The following is a 21,371-nucleotide window of genomic DNA, read 5'->3' as shown; positions in this document are numbered from 1 at the left end:
CTGTTTTAATAAGGTCAATTTTTCAGTTTTGTATTTAGTTTGAGGAATCACAGAGGTAAAAGACATTGCATTTTCTTCCGCTGAAACAATTTGACTGCATTTACGCCACATTTACTGGCGTAATATACCCATTATAAATATAGCGGTAAAAACCTGCCATTCAAGAAAGCACTGCAGCCTTTCTGTACCAGAGCAGAAAGTATGGCCGTCCTTCCAGCGGGTTAGATACAAATGGAGGAAGGAGACTAAAGCACTGACGCCTCCCGTTCCTCACCATGATCCTGGTCAAAGCTTGCCAGACGGACCGTTGTCAAACACTTAGTCTCGTACGCCTATGTCTACCCCCTGCAGGTGTTGGCTGGACAGCGATATTGACCGCCTCAACACGTTGAATACAACAAATCCCCCCCCCCGAACAATCAGCCTCCATGCTCATTCAAACTGAACTCAGCTGAACTCCCCCCAACACACACATTAAGTCACCCTCTGTGCTACCCTCCTTTAGCGTCTCTCTCTCTCTCTCTCTCTCTCTTTGTTTCTCTCTCTCGCTTCATTGATGTATTCGTTTTGATTGATTGATTTAGTCTCGCTAGTGAATCTTGGCCAACGTGTGCCAGGTGCAAATGTAGGAACGGGTCGTCATTTAACGAACCAACACAAAGGGATTTATTATGAATGCGCCCACAAGACAGCCCTTTTTGCATCCCCTGGCTTCTGACCGGAGCCTGCACTACTTGGGGGATGATAACAATTTATTTATAATTTACTCCCTGCTGATGGCAAAAAAACGTATCAAGGTTTTCTGACGTTTTTGGCTTAATCTCACACTTTTCCCTCACCCTCCTGTGTTCAGCCTTTATGTTTTTAAAACTTTTATGTTTTTATAAGTTCGTGCTTTCCTGTCGACCACAATGACGCTCTCATTTGACCAAGGATGGTTTGACAGCTCCTCCTAATGCACTCATGTCCGCCAGATAAAAAAAATTGGATCCTGCGTAAGACTTTCCTGTCCATCTATCTATGTCTGTGAGACTGTCAATTAATCAATTATCAAACATATTTAATACTAATCTCTCTCTCTCTCTCTCTCTCTCTCTCTCTCTCTCTCTCTCTCTCTCTCTCTCTCTCTCTCTCTCTCTCTCTCTCTCTCTCTCTCTCTAGGTCATCGATCACTACGGTGTACATTGACGTCTTGCCCCCTAACAACCAGAGTCCTCCCCGTTTCCCACGGCAACAGTTCAGCCTGGAGATCAGTGAGGCTATGAGGACCGGAGCCACCCTGCTGAATCTACAGGTAAACACACACACGCTCAGACACATGCATCACTAAACATCCATCTTACACACACAAATACAGCTGACTCAAGCACATACACTTGCGAGACATGAACAAACACAAAACTTCACTCCATTGCATGTGCTCGTTTGTGTTTTTAGGCAACGGATCGTGAGAGCGACCCCATCACCTACAACATTTTGAGTGGGGACCCTCACGGCCACTTCACCATTCAACAGGGGTGAGTCTGAACACAGATAAACAAACACACTGAGCATGGGCAACAAGCCAGGTACCTCACTGCTGTCCTTTAAGATTTGTTCACGCATCTGCGGAGCCAAACATAACAACATTTTGATTTTAATGTTAGAAAATTGGCAGTTTGCATGCTTGACTTTGGTGTTTTTGAAAGCTTTGGGTTCCCAGAAAAATATGGTCAAATCCAGAATGATTTACAGTACATGCAGATGGAAAAGGCCCCAAATGCATCAGCTAATTTGTCTTATAAACAGTTGATGTTATCCTGAACTGAACTATTCTGAATATGTATACATAAGTATATATGTATACATATACTGTATATAAAGAGCCAGTGAACCCAAAACCACCCTTTTTTGGTTTTAAAAGGTGGTCATTTGTCTTATTTGATCGTCAACATAGTAATCTATGTCATTTTATCAGTTAGTGAAATAAGTCCCCAATTTATAGAAAGAGGGGTAAAATCCTATGTTCCCACTCTGCTGCACAAGCAGGTGGGGTTCTGTTCGTGACGCTTAGAGGTAGTCTGACGTCACGGCTGAGGGGCACTGGCGGAGCAGTTTGTTTGGACGGGTGGAGCTCTGTTTGGGCAGCGGTTGACTCCGGTGTCGGCAAGAAAGTTGGGCTTTTCGGACGCTTATAGTGTAACACTGAGGTGTTTGTTGAGGGTGAAGCTCCGTCTGAGCAGCAGTTGATTTAATGTCCGCGTCTGAGTGACGGTTAGGCTTCCAGGACACATAGTATAACGCTACGGTGTGTAGCTCACTGACTCTCTAAAGCAGGGGTCTTCAAAGTTTCCCAGGCCAAGGACCCCCAAACTGATGGAGAGATGGACGCGCGAGGGACCCCCTACTTTTATATTGTATAAAATTGTGTTTTATCTCAAACTGGTCCTATAGTGCCATGTATAAATGTACCTTGTTATTTTGCATTCAATACTAAGATATTCAAATATTCATTTATAATGTTAACGTGAATTTAAAGACATTTCAATTTGTGGAAAAAATTGCAGGGGGGAATATAAAAAAATTGTCTAATCAACCAAAACTAAGCCCCCCCCCCCCCCCCACAGTACCTCCGCGGGCCCCCTGTTGAAGACCTCTGCTCTAAACAGCTAGTGAACAAATCCAGTTGTTCCTGTGTGTCTGTGTTCCTCTGAGGGTGTATAAGAGGTGTCTCTCGACCACGCTCCACGCGCTCTGGTCTCGCTAGGGTCTTCTGCGATGATGTATTAGTTCTGAGGTCATTCAATTTTGGCTTTGCAAACCGTGCAGATTACTTTTCCTTGCTCAAAGATCCTTCAGGCAATTGTTTTGCGGCACACGGCGTCACACGCGGCTGACCTAAACATTAACAAAATATATACATTTCGACAGTTCTAATATACACACACATATATATATATGTGTGTATATATATATATATATATATATATATACATTCAGTGTAGATACAGTTACTGATTGTTAAATGTTTAATCATTAACTGTGGTACACATTAGCATTGTACTTTTCCCACTGCCTGGGGCAAATATATTGATTTTAAAACAACAGGAAATCATTAAGGATGTATTATCAGGCTTTTAAACCTAACAACTACAGCAGACTTTTTAATTGAGTTCTGCCGTCATTGTGGTAATGCTGTAAATATGTCTCGGCAAGGATCACTGGTTGATGCACTATGTGCATGTGTTATTGTTCTACCTTACTCTTATGTCTTCTGCTCTGCTCTCAAAGGACTATCGCTGCCTACCTCAACTCTTCTCTGTTCATCTCTACTTCATCCTACTCTGTCTCTACTCTGATATACTCTACTCTGATCCACTCTGATCTACTCTACTTTGATCTCCTCTGTTCCACTGTACTCTGATCTACTCGACTCCATCCTTCTTTTATCTGATCTACTCTGATCTATTATATAGTGATCTACTATTTTCTATTAGTCTCTACTCTACTCTGAATGTGTCCTACGATACCCTCCTCTACTGTTTAACACGGTGTTCTACTCTACCCGACTCTACTCTACCATACTCTACTCTACCTTACCCTACTCTACTAGGTTCATCATCATGTTTTGGGTCTGCGGCATGTGGTGGTAACATGCGGTGTTCTCCTTCCCAGGCCAGGGCTGCTGGTTCTGGGGAAGCCGCTGGACAGGGAGACCCGGGACCACTACACCCTGGTGGTCGCGGCCTCAGACGGACGTCCCTCTGGGGTGAGAGCTCTCACAGTGGCTGCTCGGTGGATGCAGCGTCCATGAGGTGGTGTAAGGCCGGTTCAGACCAAGGAGATGAGGCATCAGTCACAAAACCACCCCATTTTCGATTTCTGGATCACTTTAAGAACACCAAAACGATGAGACAAATGATTAAACTGTTTCCATAGTAACGGGACATATCGATCTTTTTTTCCTTTGGATGTTTGAAATCACGTTTGACAGCCGATATCTGCATTGATCTCCGATAGGCTGAGAGAGGGAGTCTAGTTGAGGTTTAATGCCAAGATGGGACAGGTTGAATATTGAAGCCGATTTAAGACTTACCAGGGTTGTTCTGAAGCTAGATTACAACATCACCTAACTTCATAAAACTGCCGTTTTAAGTCTTTGGGTCTCAGTCTGACTTTAAACCTAAAACCCCCTTTAAACCTAAAACCCCCTGGTTTAAACATAACACAATGTAGGAATGTTTTCCTTTCTCTATGACCACAGTTTCATGATAATCCATTTTTTAGTCAAGGCCATGTTATAGTAATAGTATTAAATCATTGGTCCAGTGTCAAAGGGCCAGGCCTGATGAGGAGTGCCCACTGACTGCAATGAATATAAAGAAACCAAAAAATATTTTTGTCCATTTTGTGGACTTCACCAAGACATTTATCCTGTGTCCAAGTGAGATCCACGTCTGAAATACAGATGAGGGTGAGGACAAAGCAAACTGCATAATCAAAATTGGACAGGCGACAAAGGTTTTTAGAAAAACGGCACAAGCAAGTTTCTTCAAAAAGCTAAAACAACAGACAGTTTTTGTGAGTTATATGAGTATTAACCCCAAATATAATATGCACGCCCGAATTAAAGCCATGCCTGTGACTACAGATCCACTGTTGAAAGGGTTGCAGGTTAATTGGAACAGGAAATGGTGGACTCGTGGCTTTTGAAGCCTTTTAAACGTGCTTGATCTCTGTATTGTGACCGGTCACCGCGTTGCTGTCTCGTGCCCCTTTGTTTTCAAGTAATGAGCTGAAATCCCTTCTGTGATTGGATTGATATTTTCCTCACAGTGGCTGAATCCAATTCTTCTCAATCAAAGATATACATGTCTTCCCGCCCGCGCATGCACAAGTGAACACAAAACACACTCACTCACTCACTCACTCACTCACTCACTCACTCACTCACTCACTCACTCACTCACTCACTCACTCACTCACTCACTCACTCACTCACTCACTCACTCACTCACTCACTCACTCACTCACTCACTCACTCACACACACAGTGGCACTCGCACATGTGGACATGCATGTACATACACACATGCAATGCTTTCAATTTGGTTGATCGTAGTCCTCGCCCCCCCTCCTCATCCTTCCCTTTTTCATCACGAGTCTTCCTCTTATCCATCTTTCATTATTGTTCCCCCCCTCCCAACTTAAAATGTGAAGTTTAATGTTTCTTAAAGGAAGATGACCTTAATTTGAATACACTGTACTTCTCCAACCCCTCTCTCTCCAAGTCTCTCTGTCACTCTCTCTTTGTCAATAAGATTTAAATAGGAAGGAAGCGATACATTGAAAAGATAATGTGTGTGGGCCTGAGAATTTTATGAGGGGCCGTTTAGGACATAACTAATTGAGACACTCTCACACACATACCTATGAAACACTCTTACACTCACTACTGAAACGCTCACACACTCACTACTGAAACACTCACACATACATACATACTCGTCTGAAACACTTACACATACATATGAGAAACACACACGCATACATACATACCTCTGTGGCATATACACATACATATGAAATGCTTACATTCATACAAGTGAAACATTTATACGTATCTATCTGAAACACTCATGCAAGCACATATTTGTATAAATGTTTCAAATGTATGAATACGTTTTTCAGTTATATGTATGTATGCTCTTACATGAGGATGTGCAAGCGTTTCACATGTAGTATTCATACCAGTAATTTCAGTAGTGACGGTGAGAGCGTTTCAATAGTGAATGTAAGAGTGTTTCATAGGTATGTGTGCATGAAATTCCAAGGTCAAGGTCGGCATTTAAACCGGAAGGCGGGAACAAAGAGTGCCGGTTTCTAAGCCAACGGTGAAGAGCGTGACATTTCAGCCAATCTAAGCAATTGAAACACTCTTACATTCACTATTGAAACGCTCTCACCGTCACTACTGAAATTACTGGTATGAATACTACATGTGAAACGCTTGCACATCCTCATGTAAGAGCATACATACATGTAACTGAAAAACGTATTCATACATTTGAAACATTTATACAAATATGTGCTTGCATGAGTGTTTCAGATAGATACGTATAAATGTTTCACTTGTATGAATGTAAGCATTTCATATGTATGTGTATATGCCACAGAGGTATGTATGTATGCGTGTGTGTTTCTCATATGTATGTGTAAGTGTTTCAGACGAGTATGTATGTATGTGTGAGTGTTTCAGTAGTGAGTGTGTGAGCGTTTCAGTAGTGAGTGTAAGAGTGTTTCATAGGTATGTGTGTGAGAGTGTCTCAATTAGTTATGTCCTAAACGGCCCCTCATAGAATTTTGTTTGTTTTTATTGTATTTCTATGTGTGTGTGTGTGTGTGTGTGTGTGCACACTGGACCAGGTACACACACGCACCGGCAGGCACACACACACACACCCACACGCACATACTCACACACACAAACACACAAACACACACACACTCACACGCACGCACGCATACACGCACACGTACATCCTCACACACACACAAACTCACAAACTCACACACACACACACAAAATAGGGCTTTAGCAGCATTTTCTGCATTGCCCCAAGCTCATAATGTGACTAAATGGTTTGGAGAAGCTGCTCAGCATACGACTTCAAGGCCTGAGAGAGAGAGAGAGAGAGAGAGAGAGAGAGAGAGAGAGAGAGAGAGAGAGAGAGAGAGAGAGAGAGAGAGAGAGAGAGAGAGAGAGAGAGAGAGAGAGAGAGAGAGAGAGAGAGAGAGAGAGAGAGAGAGAGAGAGGTAATGAAAAGAGGGGTGAGAGTTGTCTTATACAGACCCATTTATCAACGTCATTCATGGCCAAGGTCTCCACTGTGTTCACTCATACCCAACAACACAAAACTACACACACACACACACACACACACACACACACACACACACACACACACACACACACACACACTGGCACACACACACACACTGGCACACACACACACTGGCACACACCCTACATGTCCCCTATTATTAAGCATCCTGTTCTTGGAGTGGTGGAGTGAATAGTGTCTAATTGGTTGTTTGGCCCCCAGATTAATCATGCTGCCCGGGCCCCGGGGCCGACTGTAGGTGTGTGTGTGTATCCCCTCTTTTCAATCCCCCATAGCTTTGACAGGAAGATGGGTTCTCCATTGTAGTATCAGCTTCCTCATGTACTCCAACGTAGAATGTATTCTCCCCCTCAGAAGAGCCTCGGATGAACACTTTTTCCGATTCGGTTTCTGATTGGCTCGGCGTTAATTCATGCCTGTTAAGTGATGTTGGAGAATTGAAGTGATGTTAGCATCTGTTTCATTATAAAAACGTGCAAGGAATCCTCCCTCCATGGACCCCCACACTAATACTGGCTCTGGTTGGCTGGCTGTATATTGATTACAGTTAAGTGATGAGGTGAGGCTCGTGGCAGTGTTATTGATGTTTGTGTTACCATGGAGCGTGATCAGTAAATGTATAATGAGAGTTCATTGAATGTATTCAGCATGAAACCAATTGTTTGCGTAAAAAGTCACATTGGCCATGTGGAGTCTGTAGATCATTTGGTTAAATGATTATAGTTTGTTCATTATGAGCCACACAGTAATCCTGTCAAAATCCAAATCCCAAATCAATATTATCCTGAAACTCGGAAATACAATTTGTAGGTATTTTATTCAGCAGATAACTATTACTTCAGCTCAATAGATATCTATCAAACTAGATAACTATTGAGCTGATAGTGGTTGGGAAACAGGGGAACCAGAACTACATTTAAGCTCTAGGGTTCCACAATACCTTTGCTATTGGTTCCTAAAAATACTTAGTATCATGTAGCATCTTATCCTAGCTATCCTTGTAAGGGCCCGCTAACATTTAGTTGCATTTTCCGAGTGTTAAAACAGGTTACAGTGAATATAAGTACGTGCTTGGTGCTTCTTCTATGATCCTCCTTACTACACTTTACATCAGGGGTCGGCAACCCCAGGCAGGGCAGCATAATCATTGGCACAAAAAAAACAAAAAAAAAAAAATATTTTCTAATTTTATTAATTATTAAAAAATGGGATCAATTAATAGTTTTTAAACCTATGTTGAGAGAAATAGAGAAGAAAATATTTAAAATATTGTTGCAAGTGGCCTGTATGCACCGCCTTCACGAGGTTTTGCAAAGCTGTATATGTCTTAAAGATATTGATGTGGATGGTTCCAACATTCTCATATAGTCTCGTTTTGTACCTTTCTCACAGTGCAAATATGATTTTGAATGAGTTTCTGAAAATGGTGTTTTAAGATGGGACATATGTTATTATAATTTGTAAGCCCATGTTGCAAATATAACAACCCAAAAAAACATTTAAAATGTTGATGCACGATTGTGGAGGTCTTCTGGAAATGTTTTTGGTCGCTGCCTCATAATTCAGCATCATTTTTAATATGTTGTTGCTTAAGGCACACTCATTAACGAGAAAATGTCAAACTGGCACTGCATGTTGAAAAGGTCGCTGACCCCTGCTTTACATCATAAGAATTCAAAGGGGATAAAGGGGAGAAACTCAGGCCTACAAACGGAGGAGCTAATTGTAGCGTTAGCTTGGCAGACGAGGAACCGTTAAAGGGGGAGGCAGGGTGGATTAGCGACTGCTATTTAGCAGGAAGTGGTGGCTTTTCAGTTTGGTACCTTCTTGACCGGAGAGAATGGGTGCCCACGTTCCACAGAGTGAACTTCCTGGGTCGATGTGTTGTAGGTGTTTCTCAGTTCCTGGGATGATTCATTTGAATGTGAACTTCTTTATTTTGGAAATGTGTGGAAGTGAGAAAGACAAAATCAATAAACTTTAAATAAAAGTGACAGACAATTATATCTTCTCTTCTATGCTCTGACTTCCCTCTTCCGCTCTCACGGTCCTGTATCCACAACTCTCCTCTTTCCCCATCTAATCTCTTCCACCTTCCTGTTACTCTGTTCTACAGCTTCTCGCCTCCTTGCCTCCTCTCCCCCTCTCTCATTTCCTCTCGTCCCTCCTCCTCTCCTCTCTCCTCATTCCCTCCTCTCCTCTCTCCCCCTCCCCTATCTGCTGTTCTCCTTTAGGAATTAGAAATAGCTTTTTACTGTTGAATTGGCCACTAACCGTGTGTGTGTGTGTGTGTGTGTGTGCATGTGGCCTCCAGACTTCCACAGCGACGGTGGACGTCATGGTAACCGATGTCAACGACAACGACCCGCTGTTTGATCTCTCGCTGCCGGTCAACCTAAGCGTCAGCGAGGGACGAGAGAACGCTTACGTTGGACGGGTCAAGGTATGGCACTCACACGCACGCACACACACATCCACCCTCCATCTGAAACGCGCACACGCACGCACGCACACACACACACACACACACACACACACACACACACACACACACACACACACACACACACTCAGCCCCCCCACACGCACAAACTGACTCTCACACACACACACACACTCACATACATACACAAACTCAAAGTCACACGATCCCCCTACACACACACACACACACACACACACACACACACACACACACACACACACACACACACACACACACACACACCAGAGCAGGCAGACGCCATGCCAAAGCCTAGCATCCAGGAGTCCTGCCTGTATTCTTTATGAGATACGCCTTGAACATGTTCCAGCGCTGAACTATTCCCTTCCCCCTCGGTAAGGATACTTGAGTGCCTTGGAAAGCCTTCCCTTCCCCAAACAGATGGTGTGATTCCCCCAGAGGAGGAGCACTCTGGCTGGGCCGGCTTCCAGGCTGGAAGGGGGCGGGGTTCTGGAGGGCTTTGTACCAGCAGGTATTAAACAGATTTAGGCTGGAGTGGATGGCCCTGACCTTGTTACAAAGCAAAGAGATGGGGGTTATGGAGAAGGGAGACGGGCAAAGCCAAAGAGAGAGAGATCGAAGAGAGAGAGGGAACTGGAAAACAGAAAGAGAGAGATAAGAGAGTGAGAGAAGAGATTTTTATATCATGTACCACCAGTGGTACGCATACCACAGTTTGAGAACCAATGAGATAGAAAATGAGAGAATGCAATGCTGGTTTTAAATGTTTTGTTTGATTCATGCATTAAGATTGTTCAGGTGGGACTTTCCTGGATTTTCTGGATTGTTTTTCAATTTGCTTAAACAACCAATGTCAACCGATTTCTGTTGGGGTTGTCGTCGTAGAACCGTTGCCATGGGTACGTGACCCCAGTGCAGCAGCAGCACGCCATTTATTGATTTGGAGTTTTTTTGGGGGGGGGAAAGGGTAAAAACATTGTGGTGTAGAGATGAAGAGATACAGGCGGGGAAAATGAGAGGGAAGAGATGGAGAGAACGACAAGGGAAAGACAGGTGTTTGACAGGTGTACGAGAGAGACGCAGAGCGGGGGAGACGCAGAGGAAGAAAAGCTATACAAGAGATGAGATCTCGGAGCTTGGCAAGCGCTGGGGATCGGACTCTTTCAAGAGCAAAAGACACGGTTTGACTTTCAGTTAAAAAAAAACATCCAGCGAGCGAGCGAGTGAGCGAGCGGGCATGAAAGAGAGAGGAATGAGAGAGTGAGGCGGATGTCAATCATCGCTCAGTTTAAGATGTCAGGTTCTTTTGAACTAAAGTTGTATGCCTACTCACCCGTTGTGTCGATAATATTCCTGTGCGATGACTAACTAGCTTTTTTCTCTTGATAATTCCACTTTTCACTTCAGTGGGCTGTTATTTTATTCTTGGCTTCAGTTGCAACTCTCTGTTGGAAACGAACCAACAGCCTAAGATTAGACCTGCTGTGTTCCGGTTGCTTCGGATGGGAAAGCATAGGGGTTGCAATGCTAAGATTAACATTTATGAATTACTAAGTAGCCAGGTACCTTTGAATAAATGTGTCTCCTGAACGAGGAGTAGTAATGTCCTTTAGTGCTTTCTGAAATCTGATGTGCAATCATATAAATGTCGACACAATGTTTCTGCTATACATATGGTGATATATGATATGCCAGTATCAGTTCAATTCACTTACAACCTTTACTTTCAAAGTCTTAACAGTAGTGGAATTGTTGTTTAGTAAAATGTACTTCACTGAAATAGACTACTTCCTCCTATTGAATTACATTTGATGTTGAATCTTTATTTGCTCCTTAACTATTGTATTATAGGTAATTTCTTTCTAAAATAGCTAGATAGTACTTTCCGCTGTGACGTCCTTTTTCCCTTCCGGGATAATATACACAACTTATTTTATTGTGTATCCTTTAATTTCCTACCTTCAATATTCCAGGTGTTATCAATACAGAGCAAAAGCTTCTCCTGGTCTCCTGGGGAAACCAACCCACCATTTAAAAGGAAGTCTATTATTGATGTGTTTCTATTCATCTCCTGCTCCCCACTGTGCCAGGCAATAGTTTACAGTGTGTGTGTGTGTGTGTGTGTGTGTGTGTGTGTGTGTGTGTGTGTGTGTGTGTGTGTGTGTGTGTGTGTGTGTGTGTGTGTGTGTGTGTGTGTGTGTGTGTGTCTGTATAGGTGTATGTGTGTGGATTGGTGTATAGGTGTATGTGTGTGGATTGGTGTATGTGTGTGTGTTTCTGTGTGTTTGCATGGAAATGTTTGTGTGCGTGTGTGTGTGAGTGTGTGCCCGCGCGTGCGTGATGCCATTATCTCTTCTGTCCGAGCTCTTGAGTCATCAAGGCATCGGGCCATGAAGGCCTCGACCCCAACAGAGGATCAATTTAAAGTTAATTAAGACTCTGGTTATAGGCTGGTTAGAGGATACACAAACACACAAACGCTCTCACGCGCACACACACACACACACACACACACACACACACACACACACACACACACACACACACACACACACACACACACACACACACACACACTTCCATGCAAACACACAAACACACACATACACACATATACCCATCAACCCACACACATACACCTATACACACACAAACACAAACACACACAGACTCACACCCACATGCACACACATTGACCCATAAACATACACACACACACAAACCAACAGACTAATAAGCATACACACACATACACACACTGTGAAAGTGGCTTATGTCTTGTCTGCTCACTGTTTAGTTCCATCAGAGTGTTGTTGTTAATGTTAATGATATGTGTTGATCCCTCCTGGCCTCTCCAGCAGTCAGACACAATGTAGAGGTGAAACACACTGCAGGACCCTACTTTAGCATCCCGCAGTGAGAGAGAGAGAGACAGAAATGCAAGAACGATAAATAAGATATAGAGAGAGATAGAGATAGTGATATAGACAGGGTGGGCTGGAGGAAGGCAGAGAGAGATGAGCTTTAAAATGACGAAATATGAAGAAAAATAAAGGAATGTTATCTAAAGTGGAGATTTCTACGGGAAAAGGAATAAGATGAAAATGCCAAAAGAAGAAGAGAAAGATAGGAAAGGAAGAACCGATTGACTAAGGAACAAATCTCAGGTACACAGTAGGTCAACTGACTGACCTGTGTGGTGGACAGGCTATACTCTGCACACTGGTTCTACACAAGGACAACCGGTTCATCAGAATACTTTGCCTCACTTCTCAGTGAAATCCTTACTGTGAACTGAAATGATGGGGAGTTCATAGGATTTTATGTAGTCTTCCTCCCCCTCTCACCCACTTTGCCTTTCCTCTGTCACATATTCCCTTGATCTTCATCACACTCACTCCCTCCAACAAACGCATGTTGTCAAGACAAATGACTGTCTATGCTGATATGCAAACAGCACACACACACACACACACACACACACACACACACACACACACACACACACACACACACACACACACACACACACACACACACACACACACACACACACACACACACACACACACACACACACAAACGTTTATGAAAGTCGTCATTTGTCTCAAGGCATGTGTGCTATAAAAAATATGCATGGATGTTTGTGTGTATGTGTGTACGTGTGTGCGCTTGTGCATTTGTGCTCATTAACATCCAGGTGTCCCCCCTTTGTCCCCAGGCTATAGACCCATTATTAAGGTGCAGGTGTCTCTCTCCCCAGGCTATAGACCCAGTATCGAGGTGCAGGTGTCTCTCTCCCCCAGACAATAGACCCAGTATCAAGGTGCAGGTGTCTCTCTCCCCCAGGCTATAGACCCAGTATTAAGATGAAGGTGTCCCCTCTCTCCCCAGGCTGTAGACCCAGACCTGGGCTCCATCGGTCAGGTGTTCTAACGTCTCATTAACAGTCAGGTGTCTCTGTCCTCCAGGCTATAGACCCAGTATTAAGATGAAGGTGTGTCCCCTCTCTCCCCAGGCTGTAGACCCAGACCTGGGCTCCAGCGGACAGGTGTTCTACCGGCTGGTCAACCTCCAGAGCCTCTTCTCCATCAACGCCAGCGGAGCCATCAGCACCTCCGCACCCCTGGACCGAGAGGTCAGCCACCTTTCACCTTTGACCCCCTGTGCACTTGACCTCTGATATTCCAGCTTGACCCATTTACATTAAGGGCATTTAGCAGACGCTTTTATCCAAAGCGACTTACAATAAGTTCATTTGTCATTCAATTCAATTCAATTTTATTTGTATAGCCCTTAATCACCATTACAGTCTCAAAGGGCTTAACAGGCCAAATATTTGTGACACCCCCCTTTACCCATGCCCGTCATAAGAAGTGAAACAATAAATCGCTGTCAGTACAGTAAAGATCTTCATAGAACCAAGTGCAAGTACTAACAATCGCTAGGCTAACCCATTCCCCGTGTACGGCAATGATAGCAGCTACTGCAGCTGCTACACTATTAAGTACTATGAATAAGTGCAATGTAGATTAAGTGCGTACATTAAGTGCCAGGGCGTTCAACATACAATGTTGGCCGGAAGGGGCTGGGTAGCTGTGCAGAGTCGAGGTGAACTCTGAACAGGTGAGTTTTGAGTCTTTTGCGGAAGCTGGTGAGCGACTCTGCAATCCTGACATCGGCAGGGAGCTCGTTCCACCACTGAGGTCCCGAAACAGAGAAAAGTTGTGACTTTGTTGATCGACCTTGGCTTGCTCTTAGCGATGGCTGTACCAGACGTCCAGCTGAGGTAGTTGAGCGGAGGGATCAAGCTGGTGTGTGTGGCTTTACCAATGCTTGGAGGTAGGCAGGGGCAGTTCCATCGACTGCCTTGTATGCCAGTACCATCATCTTGAATCTCATGCGAGCTACTACAGGGAGACAGTGGAGGTCCCGGAAGAGGGGGGTCACATGGGAGAATTTCGGTAGGTTGTATACGAGGGCGCGCTGCAGCATTCTGGATGCGCTGCAATGGTTTAATCGCAGAGGCAGGGAGTCCAGCCAGGAGCGAGTTACAGTAGTCGAGGCGGGGGATGACCAGTGATTCTACTTGAAGCTGAGCTACTTCCCTCGTGAGGAAAGGCCGGATCCTGCGGATGTGCAAGTCTGCAGTGATGTTTGCGGTGCAGCATAACTGATTATCCAGTACCACACCGAGGTTTCTGGCAGTTGGAGAAGGTGATACAGTGATGTTCTCAACAGTGACCAGTATGTCCATGTGTCGGAAATCTTTCCCTGGAATTAGGAGGAGCTCAGTCTTGTTGAGGTTGAGCCTCAGGTGATGGGCAGTTGTCCAAGTGCTCACGTCTGCCAGACATTCAGATATGCGTGTTGCAATCAGGGCTTTGTCAGATGAGGGGAAAGAGAGAAATAGCTACGTTTCGTCAGCATAGCAGGGATAGGAAAAGCCGTGTGATATAATTTCAGAGCCCAGAGATCTGGTATAGAGGGAGAACAGAAGAGGCCCCAGTACAGAGCCTTGAGGGACACCATTTTCAATCGTGCAAGGTTTGTTACCTGAAAGTGTGATTCGTCAGGTAGGATTTGACCCAGGAAAGGGCAGATTCAGCAATGCCAAGTTCAGCGAGAGTGACAAGGAGGATCTGGTGTTTTACCGTGTCAAATGCTGCGGACAGGTCAAGGAGAATGAGAACCGATGAGAGGGACCAGGCTCTGGCAGCACGGAGGGACTCAGTCACCGCGAGGAGAGCCGTCTCAGTGGAGTGGGCCTTCTTGAAGCCTGACTGGTGAGGGTCAAGCAGGTTGTTAGATGAAAGATAGGAGGACAGTTGGTTAGCGATGGCATCTTCCAGTATTTTAGAGAGGAATGAAAGAAGAGATACTGGTCTGTAGTTCTGGATGTCGGTGGTATCACGAGTCTGTTTTTTGGGGAGAGGCTTTATTCAGTCTTGAAAGATGCTGTAACGGAGTTCCTGTGACGTCATGACCGAGGCAACAGCCTGATTCATGAGCTCCCGGAGGAGAACTTTTAAAAAACTGGCCGGAATTTAATTACACTTTTGTTTCCCATCAAAACTACTCACAACAACTTTCTGAGATGACTACTGTTCGAAAGGAGACCGAAAAAAAGAACAACAAAACTCCAAGACCCTGCAAAGACCATCAAAGTGACTCAGGCAGTGACGAGAACATGGCGGCGGTGCTAGCCGAGTTGCACACATTTAGAAAAGAACACTCTGAAGCCTCTATGGACACCAAGAGCTCGTTAGCAAGAGTTGAAACGGCGCTCAGTGAGGTTGCTGAAAGGACGACACAGCTTGAACAACGAGTAACGGAATATGAACAGAGGCTAGGGGCTGCTGAGGATAAGACACAACGACATGAAAGAGCCCTTCGTTACCTGCTACAACAAGATGCCAGCCTAACAGCAAAATGTGTGGATCTAGAGTCCAGAGCTAGACGCAACAATCTCCGTATATACGGAGTAACAGAAGATAACGAAAACAATGATATGCTGAACTACATAAGCAATCTCATCCAAACAGCACTGACATTACCAGAGGATTTGAACTTAAATATAGTGAGAGCACACCGATCTTTGACCATGAAACCGACAAACCCAGGGAGCCCTCCGAGGTCGATCATAGTCAGATTCCTCGACTTCAGAACTAAAGAATTGGTCATTCAAGAAGCATGGAAACACCGAGGAGGAGTAATTTACAAAGGGCAGAAGATCTTCTTTGACCAAGACTACACATCTGACATCCAGAAGAAACGTAAGCAAGTTAGGGAGGTGATAAAGCAGCTTAAAGAGAAGAACATAAAAGCTCAATCGCCGTTCCCCGCCAAGCTGAAAATTCACCTGAGGACGGGAACTAAGACCTTCATGACACTGTCGGATGCGGCACCAACTCTTCATACCATTGGTATACATGTGCATCTGGATGAACGGGAGACGATCCGGGCGGAACTTTTACGGAATAGCTGGGCTGAGACTTCAACATCAAACAGAGCCAACGTGATGTCCAATGCAGATCTGAAGAGCTTCCTTCACGGCGATAAAGAAAGGAGCGAGTAAAAACACTGGGCTGTGGGTAGACTTTGAGGGAAATGAAGATTCAACTTACTGGTAAGATTAATATGGCTAGTTTTATCATAGAAAGTTTATTAACATTATGTTAAAAAAAAACAAGTTCTCATTTGAGGAGCTTTTTCTTTTTTGTTTCTTGAACGCTCCTTTTTGACGAGCACTACAGGCTATAGCAAAGCCATTGGACTTGCGTGTAGCCTAACCGCACTGAGTGCACACCCCCGGAGAGACCTGTCACAACTCTCTGTCCTAGTTGAGACAGATTTTATGTTCGTTAAATCAGTCGGGTTTTTGGAAGTCTGCTTCCTCTTTGTTTTGATTGTATGTTCTTGTTTTCCACAACGGTGGATATTACATGTGTATTTTATAACTATGCAGTCACATATGATGTTTTTTGAGTACGGGTATATCTCTGGAAAATATATGTTAACTTTTAAAGACAGAAGGAAGGGGTACTGTTATCCTTATGGATAAACTAAACATAGTGAGTTATAATGTCCATGGGCTAAACCATCCTATAAAAAGGAAAAAGATATTCTATCAGTTAAAGCAACTGCAGTGTTCAATTGCGTTGCTACAAGAAACCCACTTATCCGAGAAAGAACATATAAAATTAAAGAGGGAATGGGTAAATTTAGTGTATAGTGCCTCAAATGGGAAAAAAAGAGGGGTGGCGATTTTAATTAGTAAAACTCTGGTCTTTAGTGCAGAGAAGGTGGTGCAGGATAAATCAGGAAGATATGTCATGGTGGTTGGAAGTGTTGGAGGAAATGAGATTTCCATTTTGAATGTATATGCTCCAAACGAATATGATCCAGGTTTTTTCAAAGAAATTGCGAACATCATTGCAGAAAATTCAAAAGGTATGCTAATAACTGGAGGGGACTTCAATGCAGTGCAAGATGGGAAAAAAGACAGGAACCCAACAGAAAAAGGACCTCAAAGTCCAAAAACACATACACTGAATAATTTCATTTCTGAACTGGGACTTGTAGACCCATGGAGAACTAAAAATCCTACAGGGAAAGATTTCACCTTTTTTTTCTAATGTACACAACAGTTATTCAAGGATTGTTTTCTTCTGTCTTCCTCAACAATACATGTACAAAGTAATTGATTGTCACATTGAACCTATAACTCTGAGTGACCATGCCCCAATCATACTGAAGATAGACCTGGGCATGCACTCTTTTTTCAGATATTGGAGGCTGAATGTATCTCTACTGAACAACGCAGAAACAGTAGAGGATTTGAGACAACAATTAAAAGAATACTTTGAGACAAATGATAATGGAGAAGTTAACCCTTCAATTTTATGGGAGGGAGCAAAAGCAGTTATAAGAGGGAAAATAATACAGATATCATCACAACAGAAGAGAAAGCGACTTGCGGAACAGTTGAGCCTAGAAAACAAGATAAAGCTCCTAGAAACACAACACAAAAATAATAGAGCAACTAATACTGCCACAGAACTTAAGGAGGCAAGAAAATCCTTGGATAAGCTTTTATCATCTAAAGCAGAGGGAGGGAGCTCTAAGATTCTCGAGACAGAGATACTATGAGATGGGCAACAGAGCCAGCCGCCTCCTTGCTTTCCAACTTCGCAAGGCTCAGGCCAACCGAACTGTATCTAAGGTTGTTCATCCAACAGTGGCAAGAACAGTATCTCATCCCAAAGAGGTGGCAGATGCATTTGCATCATTTTACCAAAATCTGTACAAAGAACCCAAATCACAAACTGCAACAGACAATACTAATACCTTCCTAGCTAATTTAAACCTCCCTGAACTGTCAGAAGAAGTATCACTAAGCATGGTTACACCAATTTCGGAAATGGAAATAAGAGATGCAATAAAAAGATTGAAAAATAATTCTTCCCCAGGGGTGGACGGATTTAGTGGAGAATTCTATAAATGCTTTATAAATGATTTGGTGCCGATCTTAACCAGGGTGTTTAGATATGCTCTCTCCAAGAATGACCCCCCTGAGACATGGTCACGGGCCATTATATCTGTGATTCATAAAGAAGGTAAAAACCCAACACTCTGCGAAGGATATAGACCTATTAGCCTGATATGTAATGACCAGAAATTATTGACAAGTATTTTAGCAAGAAGAGTCCAACAACATATTACCACACTGATTAACCCGGATCAAACAGGATTCATTCCCAGCAGACAGGGTGCTAATAATATAAGAAGAACCCTAAATGTTATTACCTGTGCTAAGAAAAATAAGCAGACATCAATGCTCATAAGTTTTGACGCACAGAAAGCATTTGATACGGTGAACTGGGACTTCTTGTACAGAACACTATCGGCAATGGGGTTTCACTCGGAGTTCATAAATTGGGTCAGAGTCTTATACAAAAACCCAAAGTCGCGTGTCAGAGTTAATGGATGCTGTTCTGAGTTCTTTGAATTGCAGAGGGGGGTGAGACAGGGGGACTGCCTCAGTCCCTTACTCTTTGCTATGAATATTGAACCCTTAGCAGCAGCTATAAGACAGAATAAAGTAATAAAAAGTATAAAGGACATGGGAAATAGAGAACACAAGATATCTCTCTATGCAGATGATATCCTGACTTGCATAAGTGATCCTGTCATATCTGTTCCTGCATTGATGGACACTTTAAAAGAATATGGAGAACTCTCTGGCTATCAGATCAACCAATCAAAATCAGAGGCAATGATGATAATTGGACAATGGCCTATACAACTAACAGGAAGGCTTAATGCTCATTGGTCACAGGGATTTAGATACCTGGGAATCATTATTACAAATGATTTATCAAAACTGTTCAAGGTCAACTATGGAAAATTGTTGGGCCACATAAAAGCAGACCTAACAAGATGGGAAATCCTGCCACTCTCTTTGATAGGGAGAATAGAAACGATAAGAATGAATGTCCTACCAAGATTGCTTTTTCTCTTTCAATCACAACCTATATATGTCCCTGTGGCCACTTTTACTACACTGAACAAATGGTTATCCAAATTTATATGGCAGAGCAAACCTCCCAGACTTAAACTTGGAAGACTACTGTGCCCAAAAGACAACGGAGGCCTGAACTTGCCTGACCTGAAAAAATATTACTGGGCAGCCCAATTACGAGCAATGGTTGCTTGGGTATCTCAAGAAACAGACACTATATGGGTGGGAATGGAGCAAAGTGAATGCCCGGACACACCACTGGACTCATTCCCATTCCTGAATTTGGCCTGTGGGAAGAATAAGATTTCCAACATATGGGTTAAAAATACTTTAAAAATATGGTCAGTTGTGAGGAAGAAATTAAAACTTCCCATGAATATATCCAGAGCTATAAGAATTGCAAGCAATTCAGAATTTCTTCCTGCTAGATTGGACAGGTGTTTTGAAAGATGGAGGGAGAGCGGCATAGTAGTCTTGGACCATATGTTTGAAGGAAGTGTTTTGAAGTCATTTGAAGTCTCGGGTTATCAACCCGAGACTTTTACAGATATTTACAATTAAGACACTATTTACATACACACCGGGATTGGGAAAAGCTCTGCTCACCACCATCCAAAATAGAACACTTTTTCATATCGACAATTGAAGGAACGGTCAAAGCAAGGTTCATATCACATTTATACAGGATATTGCAAGAAGAACTAAAGGAGAATAATTTGGATATTAAAGAAAAATGGGAACTAGAGATTAACACAATAATTTCAATGGGAACAATGGGAAAACTCATGTGAGCAGGGACACAGAGTAACCAGTAGTCCTAACTGGAGGGAATTTGGATGGAAGATTAAAATGAGATACTTCAGAACTCCATTTATAACATCTAAATGGAGCAATACCTCAGCACTATGTTGGAGGGGTTGTGGCAAGGTGGGAGACCACACACATATATTTTGGGACTGTCCAAAGTTATCAGAATACTGGAAAAAAAATACAAAAGGAAATAAAAATATGTTTATTTATTGACTTACCATTAGAACCATCACACTTCATTTTAGGGATATTGCCTGATAACCTTGAAGAAAATAACCAAACTAAAATTTTGAGAGCCCTTCTTCTAATAGCAAATAAAGCAATAACAGCCTCCTGGCTGAAGCTACAGCCCCCCACAATAACCCAATGGAGGGACAGAATTCAAGATATGTACAGGATGGAACACTTGACTGCACTATTACAACCTAAAACAGAGGCATTCATAAACAACTGGTCTGTCATTGCTACACACTTCCATTTGGTATGATGAAGGTACGCATGGATGTGTGTGTGTGTATACAAGTGGATATGCATATAGATATATACATTTAGAGATTTATATTTATTTTTGTTTTTCTTAGTTTTTTCTTTTAAAGCAATGGTCGTCTGCAGGCCTTTTTCTTCACAGAATACTTTCTTAAAGTAATATCATATGGGATGTTTTGTGTTTGTGGACAATGTTACATTTAGATACATATGTGCATGTGGATGTGTAGGCTACATGTATGGAGATATGTTTCTTTGTTTATTTATGTTTTAAGCAATGGACCTTTGCAGGCCTTTCTATTTCAGAATGCTTTCTTTGTGTAATGTCATGTGTGATGAGTGGTGTTTGTGGACAATGTTAATGAGTAACTCAATTCTGATATGCATGGATCAGGATGGTTTGGGCCCAAGACATCCATGGACTGTTAACCCCACCAGCTTAAGATTTGTACCCGTAGCACTTAAATTCATGTACTGATGTGATGTACTGTATGACTGCAACTGATAAGAGGAAATAAAAAGAAGTAAAAAAATGAGTGAGCAGTGAGAATTGGCAGGATGTCGCTTGGGACAGCCTGGAGGAGAGAGGAAGGGATAGTGTCAAGGGGTCAGGTGGTGCCATGGTTAGATGTTATTATTCTGTTGACCTCGTCGGAGGTGAGTGGGATAAATTGGGAAAAGACAGAGGTGGGGATGGGAGGAG

General features: G+C 43.0%; 1 protein-coding gene and 1 long non-coding RNA gene across 2 annotated transcripts in view; one reads left to right on the top strand and one right to left on the bottom strand.

Annotated features, from left to right (window-relative positions):
- The window catches only part of LOC132446476 (uncharacterized), a 365,756-nt gene that overhangs the window by 161,043 nt on the left and 183,342 nt on the right, over window positions 1-21,371 (bottom strand). The window lies entirely within an intron of this gene.
- The window catches only part of LOC132446714 (protocadherin-15-like), a 156,198-nt gene that overhangs the window by 83,044 nt on the left and 51,783 nt on the right, over window positions 1-21,371 (top strand). The window contains exons 16-20 of the mRNA XM_060037152.1: window positions 1,162-1,294; window positions 1,438-1,517; window positions 3,655-3,748; window positions 9,199-9,327; window positions 13,367-13,486. Of these exons, the coding sequence (XP_059893135.1) occupies window positions 1,162-1,294; window positions 1,438-1,517; window positions 3,655-3,748; window positions 9,199-9,327; window positions 13,367-13,486 (556 nt within the window). The remainder of the gene's footprint in view (window positions 1-1,161; window positions 1,295-1,437; window positions 1,518-3,654; window positions 3,749-9,198; window positions 9,328-13,366; window positions 13,487-21,371) is intronic.

This window comes from Gadus macrocephalus, chromosome 18, assembly GCF_031168955.1.
Source record: "Gadus macrocephalus chromosome 18, ASM3116895v1".
Classification (NCBI taxonomy): Eukaryota; Metazoa; Chordata; class Actinopteri; order Gadiformes; family Gadidae; genus Gadus; species Gadus macrocephalus.
This window is presented reverse-complemented; position numbering and strand designations above follow the sequence as displayed.